Source organism: Acomys minous (genome assembly GCF_964271855.1).
Source record: "Acomys minous genome assembly, chromosome: 8".
Lineage (NCBI taxonomy): Eukaryota > Metazoa > Chordata > Mammalia > Rodentia > Muridae > Acomys > Acomys minous.
Genome location: NC_140489.1, coordinates 37,961,833 through 37,981,095, shown reverse-complemented (window position 1 = coordinate 37,981,095; position 19,263 = coordinate 37,961,833). Strand labels below are relative to the sequence as shown.

Sequence of the window (19,263 nt, the reverse complement as noted above, 5' to 3'; positions counted from 1 at the left end):
AGGCCTCTTCCTAAGACCAGGGCTTACTTTGTTGGTAACTGGTGGCCAGATATATAGTATTTATAGTGTGTAGTGGTCATATATATTATATTTCGTGTTTTAAAGTTTGAATGAAATTAAAGGGGAGTTAGCTCATTTGAATTAGAAAAGAAGTGCTGAAGGAAAACTGTATTCATCATCAGAACAGTGGAGGGGAAAAAAACCCTCTATTATTCATTACATTTTGTAAAGCAAGAAACAAAGAAGTATAGTTTTTTTTCTTACCGCAGTCATTTTAGACTCAAGAGGTTTGTTTATTAGCCAACTCCAGACACACCCCTCTCCTAAGCCCAGACTTCTTTTAATGGTCTTCAATTTTGCAATCATTTCGAAGTGAGTTTTTTCCTTTCCGCCACATTTTTCAGTACACACCCTCTTCCCTCCTTTTTACCATACTTTTGTTTCCTTGAGAAAGGAGTGTCCCCTTGAGAGCGTAGAATAAACATTTCTTTGTGAAGTGTGACTTATTTCTGCCTCAGGGGTTGTCAGTGTGTACACAATAGAGAAGGTGATGGAGGCTTCCAGGCATGCCAAGTCAGCACTTTGTACATGTTGGGGCCAAAGCGCTCTTTAAGAAGGCTGAAAAAAAAGTTTAACAAGTCAGAACATTTTTACAATTTCCATATTTATCAAACATGTCAGGGAATGGAACCGTAAAGCCTTCCAGGGATTAACTGGCTCTAGGACTTGAATGGTTTTGTTAAGATGGAGGAAGCCATGTTCTCAGCACCAGTGGCTTGTTGTAATACCCACAGGAGTGAGAATGTGGATGAGCCCTGATGGATGAAAGGTAATCCTGAGGCTAAAGTGCTCTTTGAATGGGGGGCGGGGGGGGGGGGGAATGCTTTCAACAGAGAACTGTGTGAGTCTTTCTGACAGAGCTCAGCAGGTTGGAGTTTATTTACCCAAAGCTTCATTTTTATTAATTCTCTGGTTGGTGGTTCTTGACCTTTGACACAGATTATGACATGAGTAAAAGGAACCAAGAAACAGGCAGGCATTCCCAAACACAGGTGGCTGTTGGCTTTTGGGACTTGGCAAAACATGCCAGAGTTCTTACTTGTTTTCAGATATTTAGGTTTTGGCAGACTCTGACTTGCATTTTGCCAAGCGCCTTCCTTTGAATTTTAGTTCGGGCGTATATTGAGTGGAATTTAATTGGCAGTTCATTTGCATGATACCAGAATGCTGCCTTCCAAAGGATGTTTCACGATTGAAAAATATTAGGAGACTTGCGTATGGTTGTGGATGTCTCCCTTTGCTAACATTTCGAGATTCAGGACTCAGATATTTTTGTAGGTTTGGAAGTTTAGAGTCTAGCTGTAGAGTAGTCTCCAAATCCACTGAGATAGTGCCACGCGGCAAACCAGACCTTACCGATCTGTCATGTCTCTGAACCTTTACAAAAGGTGTTGGCTTGGTCCACAACCCTGGGTCCATAGTTAATTTGAAAATTTGTGTTTAAAATGGTTTTCAACAGCTAGATGATAGTGAGAGCAACCTCCTTTTAGAGAAATAAGTAGAAATTAAAAAAAAGGGGGGGGGGCTTGGAGAGATGGCTCTAAGGTTAATGTGATCTGATGTCCTCTTCTGGCCTGGAGGTGTACATGCAGGCAGAACACTGTATACATAATAATAAATAAATCAATCTTAGGGAGGCAGAGGCAGGTGGATCGCTGTGAGTTCAAGGCCAGCCTGGTCCAGGACAGCAGCCAAAGCTACACAGAAGAACCCTGTCTTGAAAAACCAAAAGAAAAAAAAAAAGACAATATCCAAAGATGGCAAACATAATCATTTGTGACACCAAAAGCCTGGAGATGACCAAACCCTGACAACACTGGTGTTAACACAGAGTGTCAGAGCTGACGTTTCCAGGACGTTTGGTAGGAAAGGGGAACACGCTGCAACTTTATGAATGAGGATTAAAACATAAGCTTTAAAAAAAAAAAAAGGTATGGTGAAATATGGTGCCCAACTTGTTACTGCCGCTCAGGTTGCAGGGAGCACGGTGACAAGCAGGTTTCTTCTTGTCCACCACCAGCTTCCTATCATTTGTAACCCTAGAGAAAGCAGTGCCACCAGCCCCAGTGACAGCGGCGGTCTCCCAGGAAACAGTTCACAGGAGCCTCTAGCAGGAGGAAGTATTTTGAGCAAATTGATGGGATTATTTTGAAACCAAACAGCAGGAAGTTTTGGGGAACTGGTCAGTTACAGAAGAGAGTGACTCCGACTGTTCACATCTCTCGGTGAGGCAGCGGTTATAGGCCTCTCTGGGTCTGTCTTGAGGATTTTCTTCTTTGTGTCAATCAGCTGCTTCAAATGTCCCAAGGCAGAGTCTGTTTGAAGTCCTTGATCTTATCTCTGACTTAGCTGGCCAGAAGTGCAAGGTCATCTGTAGAGAGCTACACTGGCCTGAAACATTGTATATGCGTTTTCTTTTGGCATACCAAAAAAAAAAAAAAAAAAAAAAAAAAAAAGAAATCCGTGGTTTTCTTTTTTTTTTTTAAGTTTTAAATTTATTTTATTGAAAATAGATTTTTTGTGGTTTTCTTTTTAAACTTTTGTCCCAGTTATACTTAAAAAGACAATTCAGTAAATAATGATAACCCCCTCCCTTCCCATTTCTTTCCCTAACCCGTGATCTTCCCTCCCCCTCTTTTCTCTCTCTCTCTCTTCTTCCTTCCCTTTCTTACTAATTATAACTTAACTAGGGGATACCAGTCCTTGGTGGGAGCACTGCCGCGTTTCTGTGTTGAGCTGTAATCTGTTGCATTAGGTGCAGCTTGCTAAGGTTGGAGGACAATGGCCAACCTATGAGTCAAGTTTTAAGATGCTGAGTGGGCAGTCACCCCGTGAAGGAGTGCCTCAGGCTTAGGTTCGGGGGTGAGGAGCTCAGGGACGTGTCACATTGTCAGTGTGGCTTTTGTCCTGCACTTCTCATCTGCCTTGGTGCCTTTTTAATAGGAGGGCTTGCTTAAATCATTTTTGCTTTTAGGTCAGTTAATATATCTTTACTATATAATCCAGAATTTAATACTACTTTCTACCAAAATCCATTAACTTTGTAGGAAGCAAAAACTAGTGAGGATTGTGTAAGTCAGGAGTGATTTTGTTTAGTTTTTGAATATTGAATTGGATATTTTGATTCATCTGCTTTTTAAATTAGAGTCAAGATGTAGAGTCTTCTCATGAGAGAATATTTGAAAATACATTAGCTCTATATTTGTTGCTATTCTAAATACATACTAGTGACTTAGGGACAGGCCTTGTGCCACATGGACTTGGAGAAACAATAGCAAGACAGATGAAGCCTCAGGAGTGATGATATAGTATCTTTACAACACTTAGAAAAACAATTAGTTTAAGAAATATATAAATGTCTTATTTCTTTCTTGAAGTCTGGAAGTAGACTTCCTGTTTCCTTTCCTGGGTGATGGCGCAGTGCGAGCTTCACTGGCCCTTATGGTGGCTCCTGTGGAAACTGCAGCTCACACGTCTCATCACAAAGAAAACGATTCTGGGGAGATGCTGGTTTATCTTGTTGCTTTTTAGAGCATTGGTCTAAAAAACATTTAACGCCATCTGTACACTTTCTGTGGTTTTTAGTATAAAAATGGTACTACTGATAGTCTTCAGTGAATCAGGCCTATACCCAATCTGTGGTTTTCAGTTTTAAGATGGGCCTAAAGCATTGATATTTCTCAGCAAATCGGGTGGCATGGTGCCAAGGCTCAACCTAAGCACAGTATTTATACTAAGTACATTGCAACTTTTTGACAAAAGAAATTTGAGGATAATAGTATTATCCTCTCTGTGTCTCTTTCTTTTTCTATCTCTGTCTCTGTGTCTGTCTGTCTGTTTCTCATTCTCACTGTGTATGTGTGTGTGATATTTAAAATTTCCTGTTTCCTCACAGTATTAAAAGACACTTCACATCATATACCCACTACTGGAGATTTTATTATAATATGTATCAACATAAAGGAGGGATCCACTTAGAAGTAAGCCTAACGTCTTTTTTGTGCGTGCAGTTTAAATGAGCATCCTCTAAGACCGGGAGGACTGGCAGTCAGGGAGCCTTTGACGAAGTAAAAGGACCAAGCATTAGAGAAGGAAAATAAGGTGCAGGAGAGGAGCCTTGTCTTTGAGAGAGTCAAGACTTCAAACAGAGAATGTCTGTCAGTCTAGGCTTGCAAGGGCCGGAAATCCCCCTGCTGGCTTCTCTTACGTGTAAAGCCCTGAAAAAAAAATTAGCTATTCAAATAGTGATTATAAAAAAAAGGCATTTGCATTGTGGGAAATTTGAAAAGAATAAGGAAAAATAAAGAGCAATTACCTTATTCTGCCTCCCATTATGATGCCTTATTCTCATTGTATTTCTTTTCCCTTCCTTTTCTTTAGTTATTATTACTACATGTATACACACATACAAATATATAACTACAGTATACCAAGTACATTTAGTGGTCTTTTTAAAATTTGTGTTACTTGTCAAATTTCCAGACTTAGGGTCTCTTCTGCATATGTAGAAAAGTAAGTTTACCACCTTTAAAAGGCGAGTATGACAAGCAGTCGCACACTCAGGAAAGGGGCTCCTGAGACCGAGCAAACATGACGGAGTTCAGCCTCAGCACAGTGGTGTGTGTAGGGCAGTCAGGGACGGAGGTGAGCCTGACTTGTCCACATCCTGGAACCCAAAGTAGTCGATTTCTGTCTTGTACGCTGTGTTGTGAGACTGTCAGGATGCAGTTCTAGTTAGAGTGTAGTTGTTGGTTACTCTAGCACTATTTGACAGATCACCATGAGGAGTGTGTGTGTGTGTGTGTGTTTGTTGTGTGTGTATGTGTGTGTGTGTGTGCCCACTGGAAGGCTACATCTTAAACAAACACCTCACACGATTCTTTTTTACCTTATCCAGCATTAGGGTACCATGCTACGGCCCATCCATTGTGATGTAGGACATTGACACGCTCCCACTAGCCTGATCCAAATAGGTCTTTAAGTCCACTGATGCCACCTCTGGTTCCACTGGTGAAGGCTCTAACAAGAGCATCTTTCCTGACTGTTGGGAACCATGCCTGTGCTGAACTGGCTGTTCCACTGAGGAGCTGTCCTGAATGTCCCCAGATGGCCTTGGCCTCTCTGTGTCCTTGGTCACTCTCTCAGACAGGGACCTGGAATAGCCACTCTTCTCTTGGTGTATTTCTTTCTAATCTTTAAATGGACATTTTGTTTCAATCACTTAGTGCGTGTGTGCGTCCGTGTGTGTGTGTGTGTGTGTGTGTGTGTGTGTGTGTGTGTGTGTGTGTGTGTTAGAGGACAGTGTCAGTTCTACTTCTTTCTTCTTCATGTGGGTTCAGGGGATCCAGCTGGGGTCATCTGGACACAAGTGCCTTTCCCCACTGGGCCATCTTGAGAGCTCTCTTTTTAATACACATATAAATATAACCAGTTGAAATAATGCTAAATAAAATTTCTTGTCCTGCTAAGTTTTTCTAGTATTTTTGCCTCTCCGTTTGAGTAAGTGCAGTGTGCCATTAAGCATTTTACAAATACCATCTTTTCTCAGAGTGGAATGGGCACAGGAAAGTCTTGAGCTGGTGGTTCGGGCAATGTCTGTAAATGAGTCTTAAGTGCCGGAGAGAAAGCTAGACATTTTCTTGAGTTTTTGAGGTGTAATATTGAAAGGCAAAAAGGAACAGTCCTCCTTAAATAATGGAATATTTTCAACTGACCCCCTATATCAACACATTCAAAAAAATTCAGAGTGAAGGCTTCTTTGAAAATGATAGGGAAATATTTGTTTGATGTCTACTCCTCCAATTCCTACATGCAAACATACAAGGGAGGAACCGAATGTTCTAGTACTTAGGCAGTGAGTAACCACAGCATTCTTCAGGTATTTATTAGAAGTTTAAGTTCAGCCTTCCTAGAACTTATATGTCAGAAGGAAGTCCAGAACCAGCACTCCCTCCCCTTGACCCCTAACCCCTGACCCCCAGCACCTGTTAGCTGGGAGGGACCCTGGGCTGCCTCCTGCCTCCTGTGGGAGTGCCGGGCATGTCAGAGCGGGTCAAGGTTGCGCTGCTCCATCTCAGGACTCTAGATCCTGTGCCAGGGCCCAGTGCTTCTCTCTCCCGTTTATGACTCTAGATCTGTTGTTTAAGGCAGTTCTTTCCTCTGCCCAAGAACGCACAGGGCATCAGTTCTGAATTTCTCAGCTTGTTCCTCAAGGCCCTCTGTAAGCAGGGTGTGTCACCTCTTGTCTTCCTCTGTCTGAAGCCCCTTTGCGGTCCCGTGGTGTGGGTTTTAACTTTGGTGCTTTTCATGGCCTGGGGTCAGGAAAATCCCTACATTTTCATGTCTTCAAACATTTTAATCCTCAGGTCGTCTTTCCTCCGTGAAACACTCCCCGACTCAGATCACTTAACTCATTCCATTCTTTCGACACCCCTCAGCCAGTGTCCCATGGGAAGACACATTCTTCTGAAAATGATCTTCTCTGCTATAGCATGAATTTTATCACTGGAATGGCAGTGGTAGAAGCAGGCACCCTTCTTAAGCCCCCCTTTTTTTTGTTTCTTTAGCACTAGCCTCATCCCCTTTGCCATCCCTAATAATTCACATTGTTTTAGTCTATTTCTTTTCATTCTTTTCTTGTTCTTATGACTTAGTAAACTAACATACCCTACCATGTACCATATTTTTATTTTTTAAAAAGCTTATTTTTCTTTGTAATATTGCAAATGTATTTTCATGTAAAACATTTTTCTATTCTATGTAACAAACAAACAATAAGGCATCGTGTAAAGAATCCTACATTTAGGGCTGGGCAGATGACTCAGTGGTTAAGAGCATCCATTGTCCTTGCAGAGGACCTAGGTTTGGTTCCCAGCACACATATGGTTGCTTACAACTACCTTAACTTCAGTTCTAGGGGATCCACTGTCCTCTTTTGAAGTCTGTGGGTACCAGGCATGCACCAGGGTGCAGATACATACATGCAGGCAAAACACATGCACACAAAATAAGCAGATCTAAAAAATAAAGAGAATTCTTCATAGGGGTTAAGGTGCAGTTCAGTGTTAGGGTGCTTCCCCTCATGAATGATCCCCACTGCCCTTCTCAAAAGGAAAAAAATTTTTCAAGAAATAAAGATCTTTGAAGTCCTGTTGTACAAGCAGTCCACTGTGAGTGAGCATTTTGCTTTCATCTTCAGGCTCCTTTCTTCACACGTCTACACATGCATGTCAGCACAAGAACAGTTTCCTATATGTCTTTTTTTCTTTTCCAAGACAGGGTTTCTCTATGTAGTCCTGGCTATCCTGGACTCACTTTGTAGACCAGGCTGGCCTTGAACTCACAAAGATCCACCAGCCTCTGCTTCCTAGAGTGCTGGGATTACAGGTGTGTGTCACCATGCCAGGCCCTGTATAACTTTTTTAAAATGTCCAATTTTAAATTACACTTATCTTTCCTCTTTTTTTTTTTTCTTACTACCATTCCTTTGGCCATCCATGATGACAAGGGGGACGCAGGTAGGCACTCATGTACTTATACATAAGTACATTTTATATAGTGATATCAACAGGGCAGGGAACTTGTTTTGTCAAAATGATGTCATACTTTATACATTTATATGTATCCTGGCTTTTTGTGATGTGTATACATTTGTGTACCTGCAGATGCATGTGTGTATGTGAGTGTGCACATGTGTGTATAACCAGAAGATGACCTTGGGTGCCATTTTTTTGGGGTGCTTTTCACCTTACTTTTTGAAACAGTGTTTCTCAAACAGTTCTCATTGGCCTGAGGCTTTCACTCAATCTGCTAGGCTGGGTGGCCAGCAGGCCTCAGGGCTCTACCTGTTCCCCCCTCTGCCACTAGTATGCACATATCATGGCACCCACAGAAACACACATGTACACGCACACACTTTTTTAACCTAAACTGTTTTTGGACCAGAGATACGCAGTTCCTGTCCCCTAAATGCCTCCATGTTTCTTTAAAACAAGAGAATGACTCACTTTTTGAAAACTGGGAGTTATCATATATACATATATCCCCCCTAACTTAGGTGGCTTTATGAATAACTCCTCAACCTTACAATGTTGCAAAAGTGATGTACTTCTGTTTTTTGAACTTTGATCTTTTCTTGGGCTAGTAGTATGCGTGGGATCCTCCCCCTCCATGTGGGCAACTGCAGTTTCCTGAGAAATGCATAGGGGGTGGGTACTCAGCAGTGCCCTGTGTTGCTATGACGGGAGGCAGGTTAGGATGCGTCTGTCAGCACACGGCGGGCACCTGACTCAGTCAGGAGCGGGAGTGCTGTTGCCTCTGCACCTCACCCAGCTTCTTCCAGCTTTCCAGTCATCCCTTATGAAGTTAAAAATCTCAGGTCAGGTGCTGTACGTAGTTACCGTGCCACCTAAAATTGACATCAATCTGCAACAACTTATTAGTCATTCTTGGTCTTCTACACCGTTAATGTTTTTGTTCAAAGCACAGACTTTTTGTGTAAAGTCCAGAAGGCTTTCATTTGAGTGAGTTTGCTTGTGTCGCAATTCCAGTTTACAGTGTGTTGTTGCAGAGCAGGCACTTGAAGCAGCTAGTCCTGTCCTACCCAGAGCAAAAGCAGAGCGGGAAGAAGTAATAATGCCTGCCTGCCTGCCTGCCAGTGTTCAGCCAGTGTCCTCTGTGCTCAATCCAGGAGTCCCTGGCCAAGGAAGAGTGTCACCCCCAGCAAATGGCTTTCTTCCTAAATAAGACAGTTCCCTATAGGTGTGCCCACAGAGCAACCTGATCTCAAGTTGACAAAGCTAAGCCCAGGGACTGCAGGGATGGGTCAGGGATTAAGCAAACTAGCTGCTCTTGCAGAGGACCCAAGTTTGGTTCCCAGCACTCACAGGGTGACTAACAACCATCCAAAACTCCTGTTCCGGGGGTTCTGATGCCCTCCTCTGACCTCTGCAGCACCAGGCACATTTGTGGGACACTTACATCATCATGGGAGTTCAGGAAGAATCCTACTACCTTGTAGTGTTTTAAGGTTTTAGCTTTAATCAGACACTATAAAACTTATGTTGTGTTACTGAGTGGGCAGGTTGTTGGCTCCCCGGGTAAAGCGTTTACCTTGTAAGCCTGAGAGAAGCTTTGGACCCTTGGATCCATGTAAAGGTGGAAGGAGAAGAGCAGCTTTACAGGGATGTCTTCTGACCTTCACATACATACTGTGGCATGCAGACTTACACATTTGCGTCATGTACACACAACAATAATACATTTAATTTTTTTCTAATGATACTCAAATTGGTTATATTTTCTCCTTTTCCCTTACAACTCTATTGGTGGTTCAGATCTGTAATCTCAGCTTTGGGGGAGGCTGGGGTGGAACATCACAAGTTCAAGGCTTGCCTGGGATACTCAGTGAGTTCAAGACCTCTTAGTGAAATCCTGTCTCAAAATAAAAAAAGGTATGTGTGTGTGCTGGGGACGGGGGTGGTCAATGGCTGGGATGTAGTGTTTTGGGAGAGCCCTGGGCTCAAACTCCAGTTAAAAAAACACCACCACACTCCTGTTATGCATCTAATACAGAAAATATGAATGCATAAACATATTTTTCCTCATTTAGGAACAATTTTGCCTTTAATGATAAAGAATTTTCCCATAATGTATATAGTAAATGATTTAAACTAATGCTGTTTATCTGTAAATCAGCAAGAATTATCAGGTTTCTCCAATACTCATTCTTGTGTGAATAAATAAGTAAACAGATACTCTCTCATTCCCAGAAGCATTTAATCAAGAGAGGCCATGGAATACAGCCAAAATCAGTAAGCCACTCTAGATGTATGAATCTTTAAAAATGTAAGGATTTGTGTTTTGGCCCCGGTTTGAGTGATCTACTACATGCAAGAAATTATTTCACAATGTTATTTAAACATGATGACAATACTTATGAACCCTTATATTTCTGGCCAGATGTTTCTGGCATTGGATCTTTGCTGCGTTGTGAGGTGGAGATTACTTAGTCATCCACAGCTCTGCAGGTGGAAGGTCATGGGGACACACTGATGCTAACTGGCAGCGCTGGCTCTGAAGGCTGCAAATGTCAAGAGACCTTGGAAGCTACACACCAGCGTCTGATCATACTGACTTCCAGATCAGTTTTGACTCAGTGTGGAAGAGGGCTGCATAAGGGACTGCTGCAGAGTCCCTTCAGCGACTTTTATTTTTATTTTTTCAAGAAAGGATTTCTCTGCATAGCCTTGGCTGTCCTGGACTTGCTTTATAGACCAGGCTGGCCTTGAGCTCACACTGATTTGTCTGCTCTGCCTCCCTATATGCTGGGTTTAAAAATGTGTGCTACCATTTTTTTTTTCCTTTTGTGTCTTCTAGTGTTGTAGTCTTTTTCAATTAACAAAGCCTTTTCTTATTTTTCTTTCAGCTCAGTATTAATGCCTAGTGTTTGCTGAGGAAATATTGATTAATTTGGGTGGAGTAGGCTCAAAAGCATGAATGCTCTGAATAGCCCTAGGTTTGGGTGGGAACCATTTAAACTTATTTTACAACAGAAAGAGATAAGATTGCTGTTTAAAAGAGAGCAAGTGAAGAAAGGAGGCTTTCAAGGGAAGATGTAAGCCTTCACCGGTGACCTCTGGATCTTTCATCATAATCAGCAGACCTGCCTTTCTGAGTTCTAGAGTGTGTTTATGGAAACTTGAGTAAACATGCTTTCAATGCCAGTTGCTGACTTTTAAACATACGCTTGCAGCCTTAATGAAGTTTAAAGTTGTGTATAATTTTCTGAAAAGTTTTACAAATTAGTTTGGATATAGGAGATGGGATTTGAAATCAAAATCATGTTATAAAGTTGAGCAGTCTTAAAATTTTCATCCAACACATAAAACATGTCAAACACTTTTATAGCCAGTTGAAAAGTAAGTCTGAATATATTGTCCATTTGGTATTGAAGTTCTTTCAGGACCTCCCAGACGTGCTTTGCACTTAGTTCCCATTGGGTAGAAACACTGATGGCTACTGTGTTCAATTCTCCTCAATATGATTGATTACTCAGGCCTTCATGTTTATAAAAACACCAAGTCATGTAAATAAAACCTACCACCTTCTCATCTTAAAAATTGGATTTCCTTTTAAATTTTGTCAAACATCACTTTGTAGTTTTCCTCCTCCTCCTCCTCCTTCTTCCTTCTTCTTCTTCTTCTTCTTCTTCTTCCTCTTTTTCTCCTCCTCCTCCTCCTCCTCCTCCTCCTCCTCCTCCTCCTCCTCCTCCTCCTCCTTCTTCTTCTTCTTCTTCTTCTTCCTTTTTTCCCCTCACCTTGAGCCGTCTCCGGTCTGGTGTAGCTCAGGCCACAGACACGTCCACATCTCAAGGGCTGGGATTCTACTTATCAGCCTGCCTCTCAGAGGGGAAAGTGTGTGACACATTGTTGTGGAATTAGTCAAGACGCTTCTGTCTGTCTTGAGACGGTGCTATGTAGCCCACACTGACCGCAACCTTGTAATCTTCCTGCCTTGGCCTCCTGAGCACTGGTATTTAGAGGCATGAGCCATTGGTTATGCTTGGCCTTTAAGCAAAAATTTTACTCCTATATTGTTGTATGGTACTCAGTTTTATTTAAGTACACTGAAAGCAAGACATTTGTTTGTCTCTAAAATGAGATAATTGGAACGGGTCAGGATTTTTAAAAGATATATTTGATCAAAAGTACATGGCTTGTTGTATTGATCCATTTTCTTTTATAATGCCAGAGGCTTGGTACTAAATTGAGAAAAATTGGTTTGCTTAGCTAGCAGGTTTGGAGAGCGACACCCTGAGATCAGATGGTCTGCTGATTTTGACTCTGGTGAGCATCTCTCCGGCTGTGTCACATGCTAGTAGCTGCCACAGTGACAGAGTGTGTGTAAAAGAGAGAGCTCGTGTGGTGGGACAGGAATCTAGAGAGAAAGGTAGAGCCTGTAGTCCTGCCTTAAGTCACCCTCCCATGAGAGCTAATCAAGACTTGACAGTTTTATTTTGTAGTACTAGGATGGGACATTACAATTCATGTTTCAGGCTGCAAGCTACTGCCCTCTGACAAATGTGCCTTAGAGACATAAGTGATCACTTATAAAACATCTCCGTCTTCTAGGGGAATGTCCTTGTGTTCCTGTGATGCAGTCCCCACCCTGTCCCCAGACAACAATCAGATTTTTTTTTTCTTTTTAAATAACAGTAGAGTAGTTTTTTCAGTTTTAGAATTTCCTGCAAATGGACTCAATAGTTTATATTCTTTTGTGTCTGGCTTTTGTTCAGGATAATGATCTTGTGGCACGTCTGAGCAGTTTGTTCCCTTTTATTTTAAAATCACTGAGTAGTACACTCGGTACAAGTATGCATTTATTTATCTCATCTCTTTCCTTATGCGCGAGCAGACACTTTGCTCATCTCCATTTTGGGATTACAAATAAAGGGTTCTTAATTTGTGAGCGTCTTTTATAAATGCATGTTGTAATTGTCTTGGGTGAGTGAGTGGGAGTAAGTTGCAGGGCCCTATGGTGAGTTACAATTAATTTACCATCAACTGATGAATTGTTTCCACAGTGGCCTCTCAGGCTGTGAGGACTGCTGTATGCCCTGTTGCCATTCTTTTTATTTTTCATTCTAGCTAGTGTGTGTAAAGTAACATCTCATTGAGGTTTAACTTGCATTTTCCTATTGACTGATAATACTGACTCTTTTTTTGTTTATTGACCTTTTAGGCTTTTTTTTTTTTTTTTTTTTTTTTTTTTTTTTTGGTGAGGTTCCAAATCTTTTGCTGGCTTGGATTAAGAAATTTGAAATCATACCTAGATATCACTTATGATGCTTTCTTTCATCCATTCATCTTTATTTTCTTGATGCATTTGTTGAAGAACACCATGTTCCAATTTTAATAAAGTCTGATTTATCAGTGCCTGTATTTAAGGAGGCCTTAATGTCATGACATTCATTTTTTTATCAAGAATAACAGTAAATAGAAAGTATGTGCATGTGTGTATATTTGGGGAATAAGTAGATTATATAGTCAGAAGATTCTGTTAATACCCTTTGTTCTATGCTTGTCTAACTTTATTAAAAATTAAGCCTTTTAAAAATTATTTTGAAAATTTTATATTATAAGAGAGCTTTCCCCCTCTTCCTTTTCTCTGTTTTGTTCTTTCTGTATTTTTCTCTTACTTTTTGCTTTTCACTTCCTCAGTAAAACTTAACTCTGTGCTATTCTAAGCAGCGTGGCATTTGTCTTTGGTTTGGTTTGATGGTCTCGATAGGAGAAGCATCTGACAGTCCCACAAACTTAGGGCAGCTTTGACTCTGATGATACTTGTCAGTTTTGAGCACATATTCTTTATTTTAATTATTTCCTTTATTTTTATGTTCGTGGATTTTTGCTCCTATGTATGCTTGTGCACCATGTGAGTTCCGTGCCCTTGAAGGTTAAGAAAGCGTGTTGGATCCTCTGGGCCTAAACTTACAGCTGATAGTGAGCTACCATGTTGGTACCAGGAATCAAACCTGGGGCCTCTGGAAAAGCCACTAGTATTCTTAACTGCTAAGCCAGCCCTGAAGCTCTGTTGAGCTTTTATATTTTTAAAAATAAGTTTTGAGTTTCTGTTGAAAAGTTCCCTGTATAACACCTGTATCATTAGGCAAGAACTAGAAAAAACTCTAGTCAAACTAACACAGTTCATAATAGAAAAGAATTTCCCAAGTCTAAGAGCAATGGTGAAAACAAAGTGAAATTTTAGTAGAAATATTTGCTAGTGTATAATACACTTACATCCAAAAGTCATTATTTTCTGATTTAAAAGGTACATGCAAAATTTACCTTTTAAATTTTTGTTTTGTTTAGTCAGTGCCTGATGCTGTCTGTCTGGGTAGAAATATGAAATGGCAGAGCTGTGTTAAATGTGACTCAGTGCTGTAAAGTCAGAAGTCTAGAGTCGGCATTGCAGTTGTTTGACTTCTTAATTCTACTATCAGAAACCGCAGAACTGTTTTGCATTAGTGTTTGCCAGTGAGAGGTTCAGCTTACACCTGCCTAACTGCCTTGGAGTTGAAATTCTCTAGTGCCTTGCTCTGGTTTTCTAAGTTTGACTTATGAGGCTGCCTTTCAGTTAGCTATGGTCAAAGTATAGAGCCATGCCACAGCAATAAGGCTAAAATGAGGGTAGGGATCTGTCAAATTTATTTTTATAAAACTGTGTTTGCTTTACAGTTTCTCTCTTAACCCAGCTATCACACAAATAATTGAGACTCATATTTGTTTAATAATAAGCTTCACAATGCAGTAACTGAGCAGTTATTACCCTATTCTTAACCCTCTAGGCTGATTTGGCTTCCTTCCTGCATGTATCACAGAGATACTAGCACTTTGTAACCTTTCTCCAGCTCCCTCTCCTATGTCTCTTGGACCTCTCCTGTGGCTGAATCCTCTACTTCCCCTGGCTGGCAGGAAGTCCAGCCCTATTCTCTCCCCTGCTCAGCAATTGGTTATAAGCTTCTTTATTGGCATACCAGGGGACCACTGGGGAGCAGTATTTGCACAACATTGAGACAGAAGATTCTCAGAACAAGGGTTGCAACCAGATAAGGGGGTGGGAGAGGTACATAAATCAGCATTTGAATTACACAATATCCTTATGCCTGTAGGGGTCAGCTTATGTCTGAGAGTTAGTTAGCGTTTTTAATATGATAAATGGAATAAGCTATGAGCTACACCTTAAAAGGTGGTTAGTACATTTCTCAAGATCCAGAGGTGGAGGTAGGGCTAGGCGAGGCGTTGGCTCGTTTGATTCTGTTTCAGATCACCAGTGTGTCCTAATGTGACGGACCACAGCGTGCAAAGCGCCATTCTGAATGATGAGAAGAGAGGAGTGCACACCCATGCTTCCAGTTGTGTGTCTTCTCACAGTCCCTTTGTTGCCTTGTGCATTCACTTCCTGGTTTCATCTGTCTTAGACTCATATATGGGAAGGACAGCCCACTGATTTTATTGTAAAGCGCCATTAAACTTTTGGAAAAGTTCAGTAGTAAGCACAATTGCCCTTTTAAAATGTTTTTTTTTTTTTTAAATTTAAATACATGTATAGATCATTGTAAAAATTTTTTAAAATTTAAATATATGTAATACTTGTATAGATCATTGTAAAAAGGCAATCATAAGCTTAAACAAAAATTTCAATACTCATCACTTTTTTCCTTTTTCTTTTCTTTTTTTCTTTTTTTCTTTTTCTTTTTGGAGATGAACTCTTACCATGTACCCTAGGCTTGCCCCGAATCCACTGGCTTTGAACTCATGGAAGTCCGCAGCCTCCTACCTGCTGCCTGCTGTGATCACAGAGGCACACCACTGCAACCAGCTCCAGCTTTCTCTTTTGAAACAAAGGGGAGGTTGAATTATATGTTTTCATAATTACCTTTGTGTTGCTGTTACAAAATGCCTGAGGGGAATGAGTTATGGGAAGAAAGATTTATTTTGGTTTATGGTTTCAGAAGACTTAAGACCATCACGCAGGGATGGCGTGGAGGCGCAGATCAGCCAGTGGTGGTAGAAGTGTACGGCATAGGCTGTTTACAGGGCTGTGAACCAGGAGAAAGGGAAAGCGGGTTGGGAGCAAGGATGAGGCAATAAGCTTCAAAGGCTTGGTCCTCCTGCATCCTTCTGTTAGCCAGTTCCCATCAGTGAAAGAGTCCACAGTATTCCCAAACACCACAGCCGAATGGGGACTAAGCATTAAAAAAAAAAATGAGTCTAGGGCCTGCGGAGAGGCTCGGAGGCTAAGAACAAGCACTGCTCTTGCAGAGGACCTGGAATTAGATTCCCAGCAACTGTGTTAGGCAACTCAGAGCCACCCGTAACTGCTGCTCTAGAAGGTCAGATGCCTCTGGTCTCCCCAGGTGCCTGCGTTCGTGTGCACAACCTCCCTTTCCCCCACAGATACATAATTAAAAGACATAAATCTTTTAAAAACTCAAACAAACGTGAACCTATAGGAGACATTTCAGATTTAAGGCATATATCTTGTGTTGCTTGGAATATGTCCCATCAACACACGCACTTGCTCTTCTTACTCATGAATAATATAAAAGTTAATAAACATTTTAAGTGTCTGTGAGCTGCCCATAGCCCAAGAATGCCGCAAAGGATCTGAAGACATTATATGTAGTGTTATGATTATGTAATCTAATTTATTTTTAGGATGCATTTGTTTTAACTGACTGAGAATTTCTTTACTTCTGCATTCAAGATGTGTTTAGGTTTGAAAACTATCACTTCTGACTTGCTTCCAGCTCTAATTCTTTCTGTCAGTGGAATCATTTATCAACACTTGGTGACAAAGTAAAAATAGTATGACGTTTGTGTTGTGCTTTAACTCTCTCACCTTCCTTTCACCTTCCCAGATAGAGGTGAAGAAAGTTGTCTTGTTGCAATGTCATGCGAGAACCCTTTAAAGATAATTAGTAGCCGACTTAGGGAATTGCTGGGATGTTTCCCAAGAGACTGGCTTTAGCTGTGATGCAAGACACACTTGATCTCGAGTTGAATAGGTCATTGGCTCTATCAAGGCTGTGCGTTTAACTATAACTTGGTCTATTTAAACTCCTGTGTTTGTTTAAAATGCTCATTAAACAACTTTGATATCACAAAGGAGTTATGTGCTATTCTTTTTTTGGTTTGGCAATCTTTCTGGTTTTAGAAATTAGTCAGATTGGTAGCAAGAGTTTTCAAAACCTGTTCTTTGAAAACGATCATTTTCTTTTTTTAGAGTCTAATGTTTAGTTACATAGTTTCTCGCTGTTTACATAGTACTAACTTTCCACTGTGCTGATAGAATTTTAGGAAAGATCAATTCAGACATGTTTAATTGAAACATCTTTGGCTAAATTATGGTCTGTGTATCTTTTTAAAAAATCCCATGTAATCTTGGCCAATCATTATTAAACCATATTAAAAGTTTTATTAAAAATTAATTCTCCCATTGGTTTGCATAATGCTTCATCATTTAAACAAATGTATGCCAGTCCCACTGAGATTTTGAGTCTTTTGTGGCCCCATTTAGCATTTCCTATTTTGTTTTTCCATTGACGGGTTTCAGTGCCTCTTCAGGCGGTGTCTGAGTTATACGCTGGTGAGTTTGAGAAAGAGAGTTGCATGGTAGTGTTTTCACCTCCGTTATTTACTGAAAGATGATATACTGTTAGTTTGCAAACAAAAATTTAGAATTACAAAATCTGTATTTTTAAATGAAATATGGATTTTTAATATCACCATACCCAGTCAAAGTGCATTGAAAACATAAAAGGCAAGTGATTTTTCTTAAGGCTAGAGAGATGGCTCAGTGGTTAAAAGCACTTGTCCTTGCAGAGGACTCAGTTCAGTTCCTAGCACTCACATGGAGGACTCATTGCTGCCTGTAGCTCCAGTTCAAGGTGACCCAGCACTCTCCTCCAACCTCCATGGACCAGGCACTCATAGGGCACAGACATACATGCAGGCAAACACTCATATACATAAGATAGGAATAAATCTTAAAATATTTTTAAAAATGTATTTGTTTTTACATGTATGAATGTTTTGCCTATATGTATGTCTTTGCACTGTGTGCAGGGCCATCAGGAGCATCTCACTATATGTTCACAGTGCCATCAGGGGTGTCAGATCCCTTGGGACTGGAGTTACAGATGGTTGTGAACCACCCTGTGGGTTCTGGGAATTAAACCTGGGTCCTCTGGAAGAGCAGTTAATGGTCTTAACAACTGAGCCATCTCTCCATCTATTTTGATAATGATTTTGTTCATTCCTCTCTATTTCCATAAATAGCTTAAGATATATGCAATATTTAAAATAGCATATATTGTCTTTTGCATTCACTTACGTACTCTCTTTTTCCCTAACACACAAACCTCCTGGAAGTCAAAGATTATGGTTTTTTTTTTTAACCTATATCTTTTATCCCTGGCCAAAATTCTATTCTGTATGCATAAAGGTAATAATTATTTATAACCTAGTAGTTATTAGTAAGGCCACAAATTTCCTGAACAACAGTTAGCAGCAACTAATGGGGTGCTTCTGTGGAGCAGGTGGGGACAGTAGAGAGTGAGTGATGTGTCCTTACTGCTCTTTCAGTCCTTCCCATGAAACCCTGGGCCCCCTTCCCGTTGTGTTGGCATTTTTTCCACTTTGTATCTGACTTTCTCATTTACAAATGAGGACAGAGAATTGCTTTCTCATATAATTCATGGGGATCTCAAGGATAAATGGGCTGGTGTTTCCATCCCCACGTGTGTCAACTTAATCTTGTTTATTTTCTGTCTGCACATTTGATTCCATGATGTCCAATTGTGTATATATGTTTCCATTCTTTTATTTACATTCTTTTCCTTCTCTGGATTTTTTCAAAATCAAAGTATGTTAATCACATTTCATAATGTACTTGAGTAACCAAGATAATCTTCAGATATGGGCAAATGTTTGAATAGCTGCATTTGCTTTGGAGTGTCTGAAAATCCCAGGCCCAGACTACCAAAGAGCATAGCAGGAGGGGTGTCCCCAGTCTGAGAGGGAGACCAGTTTTAAGGTTGAGTGCTCTCCAAAGATTTACTTTCAGAAAATGCCTATCCTTCCTGAAAGCTCTTCTGTCATCTGGTCAGATGCTGTCCTTTAACCTTGGTGCTCACTTTGAAATAGTGCCCAACTGACTGTTGAGTTTAATCAGTATGGGTTCTCTTTGACGGCATCAATTGAAAGTTTGATTTTTTTTTTTAATCTGAAAAAAAAAAAACCAACAGATTTTTTTCTTTTGAGACAGGGTTTCTCTGTGTAGCCTTCACTATCTTGGGCATGCTTTGTAGACCAGGCTGGCCTTGAACTCACAGAAATCCCCTTGCCTCTGCCTCCAGAGTGCTGGGAATACAGGTGTGTACTACCATACCCAGTGAAAAACATGTTTTGCCACCATCCTCATCACGTATATGCCTTTTCTGTCTGATAGTAGCTTAGTAGTTAGTATCTGGCATCTCCAGCAATTTCAGATAATCTATTAATAGTTAAACTTCAACATAAGAAAGGAGGACATTGAAATTTAAGACATAGTGCTCATTAGAATCACACCAAAACTCAGAGCCAAAGTAGTACATAGGCATTTGTAAGGCTGTCCACTACCCTTGGGCCTGATCTGATT

General features: G+C 40.6%; 1 protein-coding gene across 10 annotated transcripts in view; it reads left to right on the top strand.

The window, feature by feature from the left end:
- Window positions 1-19,263, top strand: part of RAD51B (RAD51 paralog B) — a 528,078-nt gene that overhangs the window by 143,976 nt on the left and 364,839 nt on the right. Inside the window, exon 9 of one of the 10 annotated variants that reach the window (XM_084793552.1) lies at window positions 15,324-15,647. The exons of the other annotated variants lie outside the window; for them this stretch is intronic. Coding sequence (XP_084649678.1) covers window positions 15,324-15,347 — 24 coding nt within the window. The 3' untranslated portion in view covers window positions 15,348-15,647. Of the gene's footprint in view, window positions 1-15,323; window positions 15,648-19,263 lie in introns of those variants that run through there. 10 annotated transcript variants of the gene reach the window in all.